Below are 17,794 nucleotides of genomic sequence, written 5' to 3' on the forward strand. Positions count from 1 at the left end.
ACTTTTTTTCAGGCACATCTTCCCGGCTTTTCTTCCTCTGACCCCTCTGCCTCCCAACTACTACACTCTAGTGCACAAGTGGGTTGGCTTCCTGGCTAAGAGTCTAACCTAGTACAGTTGCTACTTAGCTGCTCAGGAAACAAGTTTACTGATCTGTGGCTACTTGATGATATTGGTTGTGAGAATTTCATTTTGCCCAGGTTACTACAGTATTTGTTGCATGAGGAGTCCTAGAAATGTAAATCCTACTTAAGCAACACTGCTTCATTACAGTTTAGAACACCAAGCACATGTACCACTGTCACATTCTTGTTCTCCTCGGTAGGTGCCCAATATCAAAGGCCAGGAGAAATTCACAGGTGATCAGATCAAAACACCTATTATATAAAATTTGGGGGCCTACCAGTTGGCATAAATGAAGTTCATTTACTTCAATTAGCCTCTCTTTTGCTGTGTCAATTTTGCTAAAAGCTCTGCTTTATCCTCAGTGTTCTGAGGACAGAGATTTTATGACAGAAATAGGCCGTTAAAGAATGTAAACCAAAGTAAATAGTGTTTCCTCTGGCATCTGTTTTCACTCTTTAGAGTATAATTAATGGAACTAAAATGGTTATGGAAGGCTTCACGAAGGGGACAACAGAGCCTAGGCTTTAAGGATGAGTAAAAATTAGAAGAGGGAAGACAGAGATTTCAGCTGGGAGGTACAAGAGAAATAAAGCCACAAAAAAAGGAATTAGCATAACATGTAAAAAAGAAGAACTTTAATTACTGTCTAATAATTATATTTAAAATAATAATTCCACCCTTCATGATTTGGACTTTTAAAAGGTCCTTCAAATATTTTCCATAAACTATAAATGTATTTGTAATCTTCAGAATGACCATGTTGCTTACTTCTGTGAAATGTTCATGAGCTATCAGAAACATGATAAAACAAAAGCACAAATATAATGTCTCATTTAATTTTCACTAGAACAGACAATCTTACCGAATCTAAAACAGAAGATTCACTAAGTGGTCCTGTCACCTGTCTATGTTATGATCAATATAAGGAAATCTACAGATTTACAAATTATTCATTAAAATAGGCTCACCACTTCAATTTTCAATTTGCCTTCAGGTAGTTCTGAAGGTCTCCAGGTCTCAAGGATATTATTCAGTTCACACGAAGGGCTCTAATATTTTTCTCCAGTGGACACAAATTTTAAAATTTCTGATTAATGAAAAACATTCCTTGAAAAGTGTTTTCAATATTTTTCCAGTTTTTAATTTACTGATAATACATACCAGAACTTCTGGTCAACATGATAGACATACCTATTGTCTACAAACTGAATGGATATAGATCCAGACAAAGTCAAAGAAACTGATATTTATGTTAGCTGGTGCAGTATTATGCAGAAATACATGTCTTCTGCTTTTTTGGACTTTCTGAAGACCTCAATTACAACTTTTCCAGAGTGCCTAAAAGTCTAGTGACCCCAAACTGGGAGCCACAGGTAGTCAGGTCACAGTGTTATCCATTCTGTTGGACTCAACTCAAACAATCTGACATGTGTGTGCTCTCAATTCCATCACTCTCGCTTCAGTTGACTTCGCAGGTCCTAACTTCTTCTACCTGCCCACACTCTCCACATGTGTTCTTCTATCAGAAAGGAAAATTTCCTTTTTTAGTTCTAGTTGTAGAAATGTTTTCAGTTTATTACTTAAAAAAGAAAAAAAAAGAAATCGGATTCACATTTACTTTTACATTTCTAGTATAAATCTGGCCAGAAATTTTGGTACAAACCAGACAACCATTAAGCTAATGCATGACTGCTTAGTGCATTCAAACTCTAAATACCACCTTCTATCTGGGACTCTCAGACAACATTCTGAACCATCAAAAAAGTATCAACTAATCTCTGGATGTCATCCTACCACCTGTGACTACTACTCAAATTTTCAAACTTAACATTTTAGAGTAATTTCAAAAAGGCTTCTGCGAAGAAAGTCTCTCCTTCCATGCTCACATTCAGCCATTAATTTGTAGATAAGTCTACTAAAGTCAGTTTATTTGCATCTTGCCTGAGTGGTTCATCATCTTCAAGTATTACAGATAAAAGTCAAGCCTTGAAACACATAATGTTGCACATTAACAGGATTTAAAACCACTAGTTGAGGCTGGAAATACTTTTCTGTATAGTAAATTTTTATACTAGCATTGACTACAATTTAACTTAGCCTGTATTGAAAACAGCCTAATTAAAACTCTAGATTTAGTAATAATTGCTAGGTTTTTAATGGGCAACATAATCATCATAAAGCATGAAAAAGTTAAAAGGAAATAGTATATGAGAGTATTTACCTTCAAGTAAATTATGAAATAAAGCAATAAATTTGCTTTCATGTCTACTGTATAAAATAAAATCTGTGAATATAATTAAATTCCCAGTGATCCACTCTCTTCTATATTGCAGAGCTACTCATCATTTGTCAAGTATTCATTCAGCACTTTAGCAGGATTTTAAGGAAATTATGTGAGTTAGACCCTGAAACAGGTTTCTCATTCACCAAAGTGATCCTAGACCATACCAGAGAATACCAGAGGCAGACCTCGCCTACCTTATCTAGGCAAAAAGAAACCACACCGCTAATCCTATAAGAGAGCTTCCTTTCCCCCTTAGATTAGTGCCTCTCTACATATAAAATCTACCTGCACTAAGGGCCAAGTCTTTGGTTTGAAATACGCTGTGCATAATAGGCTAATTTCTATTAAAACTTTTCCCCCCAGTAGCATGAATAGTCAAGTGTTCCTTTGGTTAAAATGCCAATGGAAAAGGTATCAACTTAAAAGGCAAACACATGTACACACATACACACATACACACACATTTTAAAATAAGTTTTCTCCAAAAGAAAGATCTAGTTAAAAGGCAAGAGAAAAATCTTTTGAAATACTAGAATTTAAACTTGGAATATCATGTAAAAAGTTCAACGATAAAGGACAAAGAGAGAGATGGAAACCTATACATAGGAAGTATTGTCTTTCCACTTTCAAAATAAACATAAAATTATTTCCTTTCAATTTACAAAAACCATAATAACTTTCAATATAAAAGCTACATACTCCATACTTAATTTTTAAATGTTCATAGAACATGTTTTTCAAATATCTATTTACCTACATTTTTTTAAGAAAAACTTGCAAGGAATCAGTTAACTTACCAATTCCAAAAGATGAAAAAATGAAGACTAAGAAAATGTCAAGTTAACATATGAATATAAATAGAGCAATGAATGTGTTATTTTAATTAGCAATTCTCCTAAAACTTTCATATGGATTTTAACACAAGTATTGAAATTAACACACCCTAAATAACTCCAAACACAATTGCTATTAATGTCACAGAATCAATTTATCCCCTAATAACCCATTTCCTACTCCTTTAATATTTCCCTAAGCGTATGCCATGAAACATTAGTCCCTAAAATACATTTCACAAAAAAGGGTTCTGTTGCTAAATAAATCTGGAAAACTCTGTACACTTTGACTTCTCCTGGGATTTATAATACACATAAGTATGTGAGGTCTGAGAAATCCCAAGGAAAAGAAAAGCCTGCTTGTTTTATTTATATCAGCTTTCCCACACATATTTAACAAGACCCTTTGTTGAAGCCAATCCTTGAAACTAATATTTCACAACGTATTTGAAGGCAATGGGCTTCTCCAATTATATTTCCAGAACTGTCACACAATACCTTTCACTTTGTACCAAGATTAACAACACCTCTACTTAGATGCTTTTATATTTGCTCCTCAGATGTTACCATTTTCAAACCTTTCATGTAGGTGAAAACTTTTTTTAACTCTTTCAGACTACCTGTGTGAAGAATTCTCCCTTATACTTACCTTTCTATAATGCTTGTCACTTTCAGATCCGTGATCTGTTGCTCTGAATGCTGTTTCTCCAGGTGAACCTTAAAGATAAATAAGCAGTCCTTTAAATTCTCCAGTGATATCAAGAGCCGAAACTCCAAATTACGTCTAATTTAAAGGCAAATGGACTTTTATAAAACCCACTTTTTTGAAAATTAAAAACTATTCTTATTTTAAGGAACACATTGATAACCTACGCAAAAAAACCTTTGTAAATATTATAGGACATGTTTAACCTATTTAAAAACAAATCACTGAAAATTACAATTAAAAAAGACAATTTCTGATGAAGACAATTTTCCAGGAGAGTACTTACAGTTTAGTCCTATATCACTGCCGTTACAGACCACATGTGGTAACAAAATAAATTTAAAATGTCAAAGGGTGACAGGACAGATGAGACAAACTAAAATTACTTTTCATTTCGATTATCAGAAATGATCAGATCAATTTCAAGAAAATATTTTGGTTAAACAAACTTTCTTTTTAATACTTTTAATCTTATAGAAACGTATTTAGGAATTTTAGTTTTACTGCAAGATAATTATTTTATTATTTTCACCTGTAAGATAAGGAATTTGCCCAATAGAGTTCTGGAGTTTTAAAATTCAGCATAAGCAGCATAAATTTGGTCTGCAATTTATTTGCAACTAGTTTATTAGAAGCATTTAAAAGGCATGTTAAGGTCAGCAAAAATGTCTGTTTACACACCTAACAAGAGAAGTAGGTCAGAAGCTCCTATGACTTCACTAACCAATTTGTGACCTGTGAAAAATCAGCAAAAGGGGAAATAGAAATGTAAAATTTGACAGGAATGAGCAAACAAATGTCTGAGATCTCAGAGTTATATCATGATAGGGTGTGAGTTGGGCAAATACGCCAAGATCAACCTTAGTAAATTCTACTCATTACGGCCCATCATAATTAAATTTGTTTTAAAATCACCAAATCGGCTCTAACCAATTATGAAAAGCAAGCACATAGGAAGTCTAACCTACTTGTCAGGAACAAGAGATCGTTTTTTTCCCTCACTGACTAAAGCCAAGTATGTTTAACCTCTTACAAATTTTCATTTTGTTGCACTAACCAAAATTTAAAACCACTGAGCAACAAAACTTTGTGTATCTGTTTTTTCAAAAATTTGTTTTTAATTTGTACTAGATGTTTTCATTTAAAAGATACGAATAAACAAATGAATACATCTTAGTATTTTTCCTCTGGGTCTTCTGACATTTTAAGTGAGATCAAACGGGTCCTTCCTTACCTGTGGTGAAAAAGTCCTTCAGTAAACTGAGGCTTTCAACAATTTTATCAAAGTCAGGTGCCAATTTTGCAAGGTCGTCTGAATTAGGAAGTGCTTTTCTAATTTTCTCTGGAGAACAAACAAAATTCTCAAAATAAGAATTTGACTATTAAAACACTGACAAAATAGAAATAATCATCATATATAAACTTAAAATATTTTTCTATTTTTCTCCCTATTACAACTATAATTGTATCTGAAACAATATGTCATTGTGATGATATTCCACAGGCCATGAAATGTTTTTAAAAAGAGTCACCAGATGTATGGCTTAGATGGAAACTTTTCATTTATAAGTTAAATGCCAGGAACTATATGCACTGTGTTAACAATGTTAATGCTGTATTGGAATCAGAAGTACTTTTAAGGAGAAAGTCACAGCAAAGAGGCCAAGAATCAAAGAAAATACAGAAAAACGCCTCTTGAAACACCTGCTCCAAACTCGAAGACAGTAATGAAATAAAAAATAGAATTCCATTACTTTTTTCCATCCTTTCACAGACCCTAAGAAAATTCACACTTGTTAACATTTGGAAATAACTGTCTAAGAACCCATGGCAAACTTCGGTTTTATTTTTGCTGGTTTTATTTATAAAATGGTCAAAGTATTCATTTTTGTTTACAAAAATTTTGACGCTCAATTTTGTCAAAGTTTGGTACAACGGTACAGTATCTTCTGAATTAGAATGCGCTTTTCTTAATTTTCTCTGCAGAGGACTAAAATACATAAATATTCTCAAAATAAGAGTATGTCAGATATTATTCTAAATGCTGTTACGGCACTCCCCTGTTTAATCCTCAAGGCAGCCCTACAGAACAGTTATCATCAAACCCACTTTACAGGTGAGGAACTGGGGCACTGAGGTTAAGTAGATGAGCCTGCACAACAGCAAAGAAGCAGGGAGTCAGGCTTGAGGCTGGCCAGTGCAGCTTCAGAACCCAACCCTCAGCCCCACACTGTGGTGCTGGCAAATGCATCAAGGTAAAAGCGCTCCTCATGAATATTAGAAAAACATGGAAAGAATGCTACAGATTCCTGCAGATCCCTCTGTCAGTGCAGCACGGTTTTATCTTTAAGAGCTGTAAGTGCATGTAGAGAGTAATTCCACCCCCACATGCACCTAAGAAATTAAACAAACTCTAAAAAAAAAAAGACTGAGGAAAGTAATTCCATTAAAAGAAAATTTTGTTTAAATCATCATAACATACTGGCAATCAGAACTATCAGATATACTTTTTTCTCATCTACCTATTATAGAAAAAGGTGAACAGTACCTGACTATGGCAAGAAATTATTACGGACTCTAGCGGGCTTTGAGGGACTTGGCTACAAAAAGTAGAAGTCACCAAGGTATCCAATAAAAAGTAACTAGTGAGGTGGGTTATGGTGCATCTGCTCTGGGTGAGAATACAGAACACTGAAAGTGATGTCCAGAGAGGCTGCTTTGACTAACAAATGTGTTGGGCAGGAAAAGAAGCCAAAGTGTATACTGTTGCCATATAACTTTTAAAAAGGAAACTAAAATAATAACTACATACACAGACTAGGTTCAATTAAAAGAAAATGTCCATGAGGATAGTAGTAGCTATGTGAAAGTGATGGACGAAGGGGTTATTTTTTTTCTACCAGTTTTTTCTTTGATATTCTATTACTTTTATCATTAAAATAAAACTGCTACACAGTGAACTCATGAGTGAAGAAACTATCTCAATACCACTATTTCTCTTTCCCGAAGATATGACCAAAAAAACGTATTTTAACGTTGATGATACAAACCTAAATCAATATACTCATCAATCTCCCACACAATGTCAGGCACAATCCATTTATAGTCACTGAGGTCAGGTATCATATCTTTCCACTGATCAAAAGTCTAAAAGAAAAGAAAATATGCCAATCGAATGTTCTGAATGTCATACAAAAAATAAAGAAAAACCACCTTAATTTATCTAATTAAAACATGCTTATCTACAAAGAGCGATACATTATGGTCAAAATTTTTAGAAACAAAATAGCCTCAGTTCCTTTGAAAACAAATTAGTAGGCAAGCGTATAGAACATGTAAGCGTCCTTTTACTAAATATGGAAAATGTAAAAATTGAAAATATATTCTTACTTCAAATAGGCTTCATGATTTAGCTAAACAATACTGTGGAACAGAAGAAACACAAACCAGGGGTCAGGACACCTTGCCTCTGCTCCCAAAGCTGCCCCAAAGTGGTTGTGTTAGCATGACACCTACTTTCCTGTCTGTGCTACTAAGTGGCAAGCTGAAAATCAAAGCCAGGTGACCTCACCCCACCCTAGTGCTCCTTCCACTAGGCCATTCTCACCTACTGTAATTATAACCAAGATTCGAAGAGTTTTTCCTATTTGCAACGTTAATTTAGCACATGGTAGAGATACACCATAAATTTTTAAATATTCTACTTCACTAAAGAAAAACGATTTGTGTTATAAGACCTTCAAATAATTGTGCTAAAATAACTGGAAAAGCAGTGGAAAGTTCTACTCACTTTTTTGGCTGTATAGCCACCGCCAACAGCAGATCCTAGTATGAGATATCGAAGTTTTAAGAGTCTTGCAGCTAATCTCGCTGGCCAAAAATTCCTGCGAGGCTGGTACCCATATTTAATTGGAGAAAGCTTCAATTTACGTAACGGAAGGTTAGCTAAAGAGGAGAACTGATGAAATGATGTCCGGAATTGGGGTCTTTGAAGCTTTAAGGTAGGATGATGTGAATGATAAACACTTCGTGAAACCAGATGCAGTTTTTGTAGTGGTAAGCTTCCTTTGATTCCAGAGCTACGTTTCACTAAGGATTGGCAGACCTCACTGAAAAGAAAACCAAAATGGGACAAAGATCAGACCGGGTAACAATGAGAAGGAAACGACATAAAAAGAGCAGTATGCACAAGAGAAAATGCACATGGGTGCATGTGACCAAGCACGCGACATCATACCATAGCTTACATTAACCACTTACTCCATTTCCAGGCACTGCTGCGGCATGTGCTACCTCATTTAATCCTGCTAAAAATCCTACGATGAAAGTATTAGTATTACCTCCATCCTACCAACAAGGAAAAGATGGCGCGCGCGCGCGCACACACACACACACACACACACACACACACACACAACTCATCTAAGTGCACACTTATATGAAGATTCAAACTGACGCAGTGGGACTCCAGAGCCCTCCCTCTCATTTACTACATGCAGGCTATCCCGATCCAAGGAACTGAGATGAAAAGAAAAAAGGCAGAGACTTATTTTATTAACTGCTATTCACTGTCAGTAAAAGTGAAAACAAAATGAATGCAAACCTGCTTTCAAACACAAAAATTCCAGCAGCTTAGAACAGCTATTCTTTGGTCTCTCCTCTACGTCTCATGATCCTGAGACAGCTCAGGGATGGAAATTAAGGAACAAATCATTACCACATAAAGTACCTGGCTGAAAGTGTCTGAGTAGAGTAAGAGTAATCAAACAGCAATGAAAGAAGGTTATTAAAGGCAACGTCCTACAGACTGAATGTTTGTGTCCCCCCAAAATTTGTATGTGGAAGCCTAATCCCCAACATGAAGTATTTGGAAGTGAGGCCTTTGCGAGATAATTTGGTTTATTTGTAGTCATGGATGTGCCCATGTGTTGGGTGCCCTTATAAGGAGATGAAGAGCACAGATCTCTCTGTCATGTGAGGACACAGAAAAAAGATGCCCCCATCTAGGAACCAGGAAGTGATTCCTCAGCAGACATTAAATATGCCGGCACTTTGATCTCGGAGCTCACAGCCTCCAGAACTGTGAGAAATAAATGATTTCCCATTGAAGCCGCCCAGTGTTTGGTAATTTGGGGAGAAATAAGGCGATCGTGTATCAGTTGCACAGATACAAGAGAAGACACTAAAGTGAGGTGGCAGCACTAAGAAAGGAAAGGGAAAGGCAGATACCAGAATGACGGACTAGACACAGGAGACAAGGAAAAGAGTAAATAGTAATCCCAAAGTTTTAGCTGGGAGACTAAGATTACTACATTTACAGATATAAAACAATCAAGAGCCAAACCAACTGGGGGAATAGCCCACGGCTTCATAACACTTGGCTCAAACTTCTTTCAACCCCGTCCTTATAGCCAGCCACTTAGTGTTTTGAGTCAGATAAACTTTGGTTCCAGTTCCAGTTTCACTGCTTACTCATGTGCAATCAAGGGCAAATTATGAATTTACCAAAGCCTCAGTTTTTTTAATCTGTTAAAACAGGATTACGTCTACATCAGAGTTATTGTCAATAATCACTAATTCAAGTATCTTCTTCTCAGACCATAATCCCCTTCACTACAACCATCTTTGGCCCTATAGGAACAGCCAGGTCATGGATACCTCTATCTTCTCCCTAACCTATCAGTCTCCACCTTATCTATTTACCTAGTTAGCCTGGTTCATAGTCTTAAAGGCTCTTTTGCAAATACTCTAAACTCCCTTGCCCTCTGACTTTTTGTTACACTTGTTTGGCAATATACAAACCCTGGATGAACCTTATTATCACTTTAAGCCTGTACCAAGGGAATGAAGCACTACTGAAGAAAGTCACACCCAATTGGACAGACATCTCAGCTAGGCCCTAAAAAAAGCTTGGCCATCTTATTTTTTATCAATTCATTCTTCCACTCTCTGCTAGGACTATTTCAGATGTTCCCCACCCACCTCTACCCTCCCACATCTCTCCTTGTTTCCTCCGACTCTTGGGAGAAAATGGAAGCCATCAGAGGGACACATGCTGTTGCTTACCTACCGCATTGACACCCACCCTCCTCCACAGGCCCTGTAAGATTACAGTAAGGAAGTACTCTTCTGCCTTTTAAAGGCAAATCCCTGTTTCCTCTGAATTCCTCCTTTCTTTTCAGGAATCACTAGTCAAGTCTCTGTCAGTTTAAAGGAGAGAAAGACAGACCCCAGTTCCCTGCTCTAGCTCCTCTATTAAAAGCCAAACCAACCTGATTTCCATTTGTCTCACTTCAGTGAAACAGCCCTCACCGAGTGCCCTGAAGGCTTCCAGTGGGCATTTGTTTTTTCGATTCACATTTTCTTTGTCTCGGCAATATCTGACAGCGTTGACACCCCCTCCTTGTTGGAACGCCCTCAATCTCCGAAGTCTCTAGCTTTACTCCTACTCGCTGGCCACTCCTTTTCAGGCACCTCCTCCCCAACAACCTTTTAAATGTTGGGAGTTCATCGGGCTTACATGTAAAGTCACTTGTCTTCTCAGTCTACCCATTCTTCCCAGGCAACCTTATCCACACCCATCTCCTCAACTGCCATCTGCATATCCATGTTTCTCAAAACTTGTACGTCTAGTACAAACAGTTAAGTTCCAGATCCTTGTGTCCAACTGCCTACTGAACACCACCCCTTAGATATCAAAGGAGTACCTCAAATCAAAATGTTCAAATCCAAGCTATCTCTCCTCCGTCCCTCCCAAACCCTGGCCCCCGTCCAGGACTTCCTATTTCAGGAAAAAGCACAAGCACCTATTCAGTTGCATAAGCCACAAACTTGGGCTCATTCTTGATACTTTCCTCATCCTCAAGTTCTGTTCATTCTACTTCCAGCATACATCTCCAGCCTTCCACTCTCCCATCTCCGCTACCACCATGCCTCGCCTGGGCTTGCAACAACAGTCTGGACTGAGGTGTTCTCCACAGCACAACAGGGCACTCTTCTGAAATGTCAACCTGATCACTGTCACTCACATGCGTCAATCTCCCTCAATGTCTCCTCCTGCATTTAGAATAAAAATCCAAACTCCTGGTCTATAAAGTCCTGCCTCTCTCCCTCTAACCTCGGAGCTCTACCCAGACCAATGTTCACGTAGCTCCTCGACTGTGCCATAATCCTTCCCATCTCAGGGCCTAGATGCCCACTGTGCTTGGGCAAACCCTTCTACCTTCTTAACTCCTGTTACTCCTGTGAACTCTGGTCAGTAATGGTTTCACCTCAGGATCCCTTTCTCTTCTGGCATCGACATTCTCACTTGAGTTCCCCTGCTACAGTTCTTAGTTCCCTGCACTTTTCTTTAGGGCACATAAAATTTGTTTTACATAATAATGTAATTATTGCATTAATATTTGTCTCTACTAATAAACTATAATCTTCATAAGGCCAGGGAGGGGTCTTGTCTGTTTTGCTTACCATTGTATTTCTAAAGCCTAGCCCAATGCTTCACAAGCAATAGACACTTAATAAATCTGCTGAATGAACATATGTTATTGGGAGAACAAAACCAAAACAAAAGGTGAAAGAACCTAGCAATGACCACACAGTAAGTGCTCAATAAATGTCATTTCAACAATAACTGCCCTAGCCTCTACTAATGTATTGATGAGTAGTCCTTTATCCCTCAAAAGTTGTTTGCTTTTTTAAAGAAAGTAGTTAATCTAAATATATATCCAAATAGATAAACTCCAGACCCAAGTAGTCATATTGCTAAGATGTTTTGGCTTTTCGTTATTTTCTTCCTTTTTTATTCCCAAACCTCTAAAATCCCTGTTTCCACAATGGTGGCAACAACAGCTGTGGATGACACCAAGAAAAAAGAGTATTTGGTTGTCCAAATCAGGAACCACATGTAAAATGTTCTTCATTCAATCCCCTGGAAAAGCTAATTGACTCAAAACAAAATCCTAGTACTTGGGAAGGTATCCTCAAGTATTATTTCCAGAGCTTCCAATTCATGGTGAGATCAATGCTCATACAGGAGAGACTCTTTTCCACAAAAGGGTCCTCTTGAGATATAGGTAAGAGGTAAGGAGAAGAAATTGAGATTTACTGAAGCACCATCTGGGGAAAGGCTGTGTCACCCTCAGTCCAGTGCAGCTGAATGTTAAAATACGAACACTTGCCCCCAGGATGAACAATCTGCCAGGGAGGAGCTAAAGCTCATGTGTGTGTGGGGTGCAGGGCAGAGAAGGTCTGGGAAGAAAAGAAAAAGAGGATACCTACAAACACAGAGAAATCAGATTGTCCCAACAGTCTGTATTCCGTGTTCGTTGACAAAGGATGCCAGAAAAAAATGTGGTAGTGCCTTTACAGTTCTGAAGGAAAAGTATTTTGAATACAGACTTCTACATTTGGCCAAAGTGAAAATCAAATGTGATGCAAAGCAAGCTCCTCTGCTGCCCCCGAAACCATGTATTCTCTCTCCTCTACCATCTCTTTTAACTTATGCATCATTTCCTAATACATAATTCTCTTTTCAACAAGTTTACACAAATATTTATTGCACCTAAATATGGGAGTATGTATTTAGATATGTATGTCAAAAAATGTTTATGTTCCCATCTGTTTAAGAATGGGAATTCAGGGGCACCTGGGTGGCTCAGTCAGTTAAGGGTCTGACTTCAGTTCAGGTCATGACTTCACAGTTTGTGGGTTCCAGCCCCGTGTCGGGCTCTGTGCTGACAGCTCGGAACCTGGAGCCTGCTTCAGATTCTGTGTCTCCCTCTCTCTCTCTGCCCCTCCCCTGCTTGCACTTGGTCTCTCTCTCAAAAATAAACAAACATAAAAATAAAAAAAAAAAAGAATGGAAATTTAAGTGTACTCCTTCATAACACGTATTCTTCTTTGCAGAAGAAATACAGCAAAAGACAAATTTCAGAGCTGAGGCTTCTAACTTTCCAGATCTCTACTTCTGCAGGGTAGCTAAACTGCACTGTCAACATAAGACACTTTTAAGCCATGACTTTGCAGAGTCTATAGTAACTTTAGAAATAATTTACCCCAACAACATCCACAAACAAATATATCAGTTATTAATTAGTTGTTGTTAAGGTCAATTTTTAAAGTTTTCCTACATATCTTAATTGTTCCAATGAAGTATGCTATTTTTGGCAAAGTCTTTTCTCTTTTATTTAAATAAAATTAGATAGGTTTCTCCAGGAAACAGTGAAGAGTAGAAATAAAAAAGTAGGAAATAACCTACCGCAGTTATCAAGGGCTATGGATTTACTCAGAAACTCAAATTCCATTAAATTAGAAATAACTATTCACTTATTCTAATGGACTGTAACTGTTGTATGTTATCTGATTCTAAATATAGACTCAAATTAACCTTTATAAAACAAATGGATTCCATTCCTTATAAACACTATAAATTACCTACACTATTTAAACAACGTTCTGAAAAAAATTCAAGACAGGTGTTTGGAGGCTAATTCAGGAAAACCAAGTTTTCCCAACCTTAATTGATGCATATTACTTCTTCTCAAAGCCTGCAACAATGAGTTAAGCCTGAAAGTATCTAAGGTTATTAGAACACAAATATGTGTCAAGATAAAGTCAAATTTAAATCTCTTTAAAATGCCCGTAGTAACCCACAGAAATGAAAAAACTCCTATGATTTTCTACTTAGGATTAAACGAGGCCAGGGCAAAAATAAGTGTGATTAGAAAGCTGGTGCTATATTCACCACTTCGCATCCAAAGCAAGCCTTTCTCCCTAACACTGAAAAGCTGCTATTAACAGGGTATCTCTAATCACCACCTCCGCCACCATTTGCGTCACTGCTTCAGATCTGACTCCAAAGCAAGTCTAGTCTGCGGACGAAGGCAAGAGGCAGAGTCCTCTTTACCCTAGCAGAAGACAGAGTACCTGCAGGAGCAAGGCACACCTGGCGTGGAGGCAGAAGAAAAAGAGTTAAGAGGGACACGGCGAGGGGAGGGAGAGGGCAGAAACAAGAAGCAACCAGAGACAGAGATAACAGCGAGGGCAGAAAGGTGAAAGAGGACAGGGACAGAAGGACAACAGAGAAGGCCAAGACTGAAAGGAGCGCAGAATCTTCTGGCGGCACAGAAACAGGCACAAGGGCCGGTACTGCAGCCGGGACTTCAGGTAAGCCCAGTCAGGGCTCCTGTAACTACGGGTCCTCAAAAATATCCCGGAATCCTCCAACCGCCCTCCGCCTGGCCTGAGAGTTAGGTGCACATTCTGGAGGTAGTGATGGGATAACCCGGTTTTCCGGAGGCCCCCCAAATAACGGGGCCAGGTCTGAGCCCGCACTTACCAGGCCACGGCGGCTCGGCGTAGTCGCCACATCCCGCCGGCGAGGAGGTCACACGGGCGCCGAGAGGGCCACGCCGGAGCCCCGGTGTCAGCTCCAGTCCGGCCCCTGCTCCAGGAGTGACCCAGGAAGAGGCCCTCGGCAACAAGGGCACAGAGCAGCTACTGCGGCCCTCCCAATGGCGCACGGACTTCCGCGAGAGCCCGCCCGGCACCCGTACTCTGTCCGTCAGGAAAATAAGCACCACCCCCGCCACCCTTCCTAGGAGGGCAGCACAAACGGTCCGTGGAGGATTAGTGCCTGCGCTCAGAGCCTCCAGAGGAGACTGCCTCATTCCGCCTCCCACCACCCCTTCCCTCCTTCTTTGTTTCCGGGTTGGAGTTACGAAATTGAGTTTCCCAGGTCAAAGATTTGGAGAGGTGAGGGGTTGAGAGTTGGGCAGGGACTGGCAGGGTGCCGGGCGAGGAAACCGGATTGATAAATTCTCTCTGGGTGGCTGCCAATTTAAGAAAATGTAGGTATTTACGGAGCTTGGAGGAGAGCCTAGCGAGTACAAAATGAATACAGTAATAGTGTAATAGAGTAATGAAAACCAACGGTTGCCCCACTCTTGTTCGGTGTCTTTGTTTATAAAACACTCTCAGAACAATCTTGGGAGGCAAGAGGAGTCATGGACTGATTAAGTGCTTTAGAATCTCTGAAGGTCGGATCTGAGAAGGGCTCCGATGAATTAGACCAGCTGTGGGTTTGCAATAAGCTTGAGCAGTTTCTAAAGGCATCACAAATGATTTTGTTTACTCTTTAACTGGCTTTCGTCTGACTTGAACTCATTTGTTGAAATGGCTTGCGTAAAGTCTTCCAACAATTCCATATTGTCAGTGGACACTGGACTTCTCAGCATTCAGCTCAGAAGCCTGGGTGCTCAGCGGTCTCCTTCTTTGTTGGCTTCCCTCTCCTGGTTTTCAGGACGTAACATTCTCCTTTTCTGCTCCCCATTCTCCTTTGCTGGCTCCTCTCCCAAAAACTCTCCGTGTAAGAGGGTCCCAGATTTCAGAGATCCTGGGTCCCTTTCCTTCTCTATCTTCATTTTCTCCCTAAGTAATCGAATCAATTCTAGGACTTCAAATACGTTTTCCCCTTACTACTCTTGTCATTTTATGAGGAAACTGGGGCCTATAAAAGGGATGTGACCTGTGAAACGTAATGAAGTTATTTAGTGGCAAAACCAGGACTAAAATCAAAGGGCCCCCCTCTTCACTTCAAGGGCACCCCCCCATACACAAAATATTGAAAAATTCCTTTTTCCTTAGTCATCAGAATCCTAAGTCAGTATCCATCCATTCACAACAAAGCCAAGTAGTAGACCTAGCCATTAGCAGGAAACTTCCCAAATGCCGGACTCCAGGATTTTCTTTATTATATTTATTGTGGTAACTGTTTTAGTGACAGGTACAGAAAGGAACTTGCTATACCGACCTACGCAAACTGTAGCTTTTTCCGGGATTGTAGAGTTGTGCAAAAATTCCTTTGTTACTGTTGCTTCCTAGTTGTTTTAGAAAAAAATAAGAGAAACCAAACAGTGGTAACCTCTTTCATGTATGGGTTATCTTTACATTTCACAAGGCCCTTTTTTTTCAGTTCTACTTCTAGGCGTTTATCCCACTGAATCATTCCCACATGTGCAAAGACATACATGTGATGTATATGTTTGCCTTGCATGTAATAACGAAAAGTTGGAGGGAGCGCCTGGGTGGCTCAGTCAGTTGAGCGACTGAATTCAGCTCAGGTCATGGTCTTGCAGTTTGTGAGTTCGAGCCCCGCGTCGGGATCTGTGCTAACAAGCAGCTCAGAGCCTGGAGCCTGTTTCTGATTCTGTATCTCTCTCTCTCTCTCTCTCTCTCTCTCTCTCTCTCTCTCTCCTGCTCATGCTCTGTCTCTCAAAAATAAATAAATGTTAAAAAAAATAAAAAATAAATGAAAGGTTGGAATCAACATTGTTAAAAGATAAATTGAGGCATCTTAAAAATTGTAAGAGGTTATTTGATCAAAAATTGATTTGAATTCAGCAGTGCCGAGCCAGAAGTGGTTAGGAATGCTGCATCAACAGGAGTCAGTGGCAAGACTGACTATATCAAGAAGAAAGGGAAGCAAAACAAGGAAATTATTTGATTGGCTTTAGCTTTATGTGGTCGCCTTATTTGGAAAGCCTCATTGGCTGTGATTGGTTGCCTTAGGTATGCTTTCTTAACCTTAATGTATATATAAGCTTTAGGTTTTTGTTTGCTTAGTAGGCTGTCAAGGCGTTAGAACCAAATTGGTCTATATATTCAGCCCATTCTCAACATAATTTCAGCAGGCACATATTGTAGAAATTAACAAACTATTCTAAAACAAGGAACAAAACTAGAGTATTTACAACTATTTGACTTCAAGGCTTACTATTATAATCAAGACAGTATAGTATTGGGATAAGAAGAAACAGATCAAGGGACCAAAATAGAGGGTTCAGAAATAGACCTCCATTTGTACAGTCAATTGTTTTTTGACAAAAGCACCAAAGCAATTCAATAAAGATGGAAGTTGTTTCAATAAATGATGCTAGAACAATTGGATATCTATGTGGAAAAGAATATACCCTACACATGCTGTACATAAAATTTAATATAAATTTATATCATATACAAAAACTAGTATATACACAAAAGTTGTATACGCTGGGACATATCCCTAAATGTAAAAATAAAAAGCTCTAAAGCTTTTGAAGAAAATAAAAAATATTTTTGCAACTTGGGAGTAGACAAAGATTTCTTACGTCACAGAAAGTAATACCACAAAATAATAAAATTAATAAATTTGGACTTCATCAAACTAAAATACTTCTGCTAATGAAATAACACCACTGATATAATTTAACAGACAAGCATCACATTGGGAGAAAACATTTTTTAAATATATATCTGACAAAGTATACATATCCAGAATATATAAGAAATTTTTGGAGCACCTGGGTGGCTCAGTCGTTTAAGCATCTGACTTTAGCCCAGGTCATGATCTTGCAGTCTGTTAGTTTGAGCCCCGCCTCGGGTTCTGTGCTGACAGTCAGCTTGGAGCCTGCTTCGGATTCTCTGTCTCTCTCTCTCTGCCCCTCCCCTGCTCTCTCTCTCTCTTTCTCTCTCAAAAATAAGTAAATGTTTAAAAAAATGAAAAAAATCTCACAACTCAGTAATAAGATAAATAACCTGCTATCATTTAAATGTTTGTATCATCCCCCTACCCCTGCCAAATTCCTATGTTGAAATCCTAATGTCCATAATGTGTTGGAATTAGTGACCTTTGGGAGGCCTTAAATTATGTGAGTGGAGCCCTCATGAATGAGATTAGCAACCTAAAGGAGACCCCATATGGCTTTCTAACTTTTCTACCATGTGAAGTTCCAGCAAAAAAAAATTTATGAACCAGAAAGAGGTTCTCACTGACTAGAACAAGACCATTATATATATATATATATATAT

The 17,794-nt window shown here is 38.6% G+C and overlaps 1 protein-coding gene across 4 annotated transcripts in view; it reads right to left on the bottom strand.

The window, feature by feature from the left end:
• The window catches only part of OPA1 (OPA1 mitochondrial dynamin like GTPase), an 88,005-nt gene extending 73,506 nt beyond the window's left edge, over positions 1–14,499 (bottom strand). For 2 of the 4 annotated variants that reach the window (XM_049628400.1, XM_049628398.1), the window contains exons 1-6: positions 14,286–14,499; positions 7,740–8,058; positions 7,000–7,096; positions 5,184–5,291; positions 4,631–4,684; positions 3,893–3,960 (exon numbers count right to left, since the gene is read on the bottom strand). In XM_049628400.1, coding sequence (XP_049484357.1) covers positions 3,893–3,960; positions 4,631–4,684; positions 5,184–5,291; positions 7,000–7,096; positions 7,740–8,058; positions 14,286–14,317 — 678 coding nt within the window. In that variant the 5' untranslated portion in view covers positions 14,318–14,499. The remainder of the gene's footprint in view (positions 1–3,892; positions 3,961–4,630; positions 4,685–5,183; positions 5,292–6,999; positions 7,097–7,739; positions 8,059–14,285) is intronic. The other 2 variants (XM_049628401.1, XM_049628399.1) reach the window with 1 other exon arrangement.
• Between the last annotated feature and the right edge of the window lie 3,295 nt (positions 14,500–17,794).

The sequence above is a fragment of the Panthera uncia genome, chromosome C2 (assembly GCF_023721935.1).
Source record: "Panthera uncia isolate 11264 chromosome C2, Puncia_PCG_1.0, whole genome shotgun sequence".
In the NCBI taxonomy this organism is placed as follows: domain Eukaryota; kingdom Metazoa; phylum Chordata; class Mammalia; order Carnivora; family Felidae; genus Panthera; species Panthera uncia.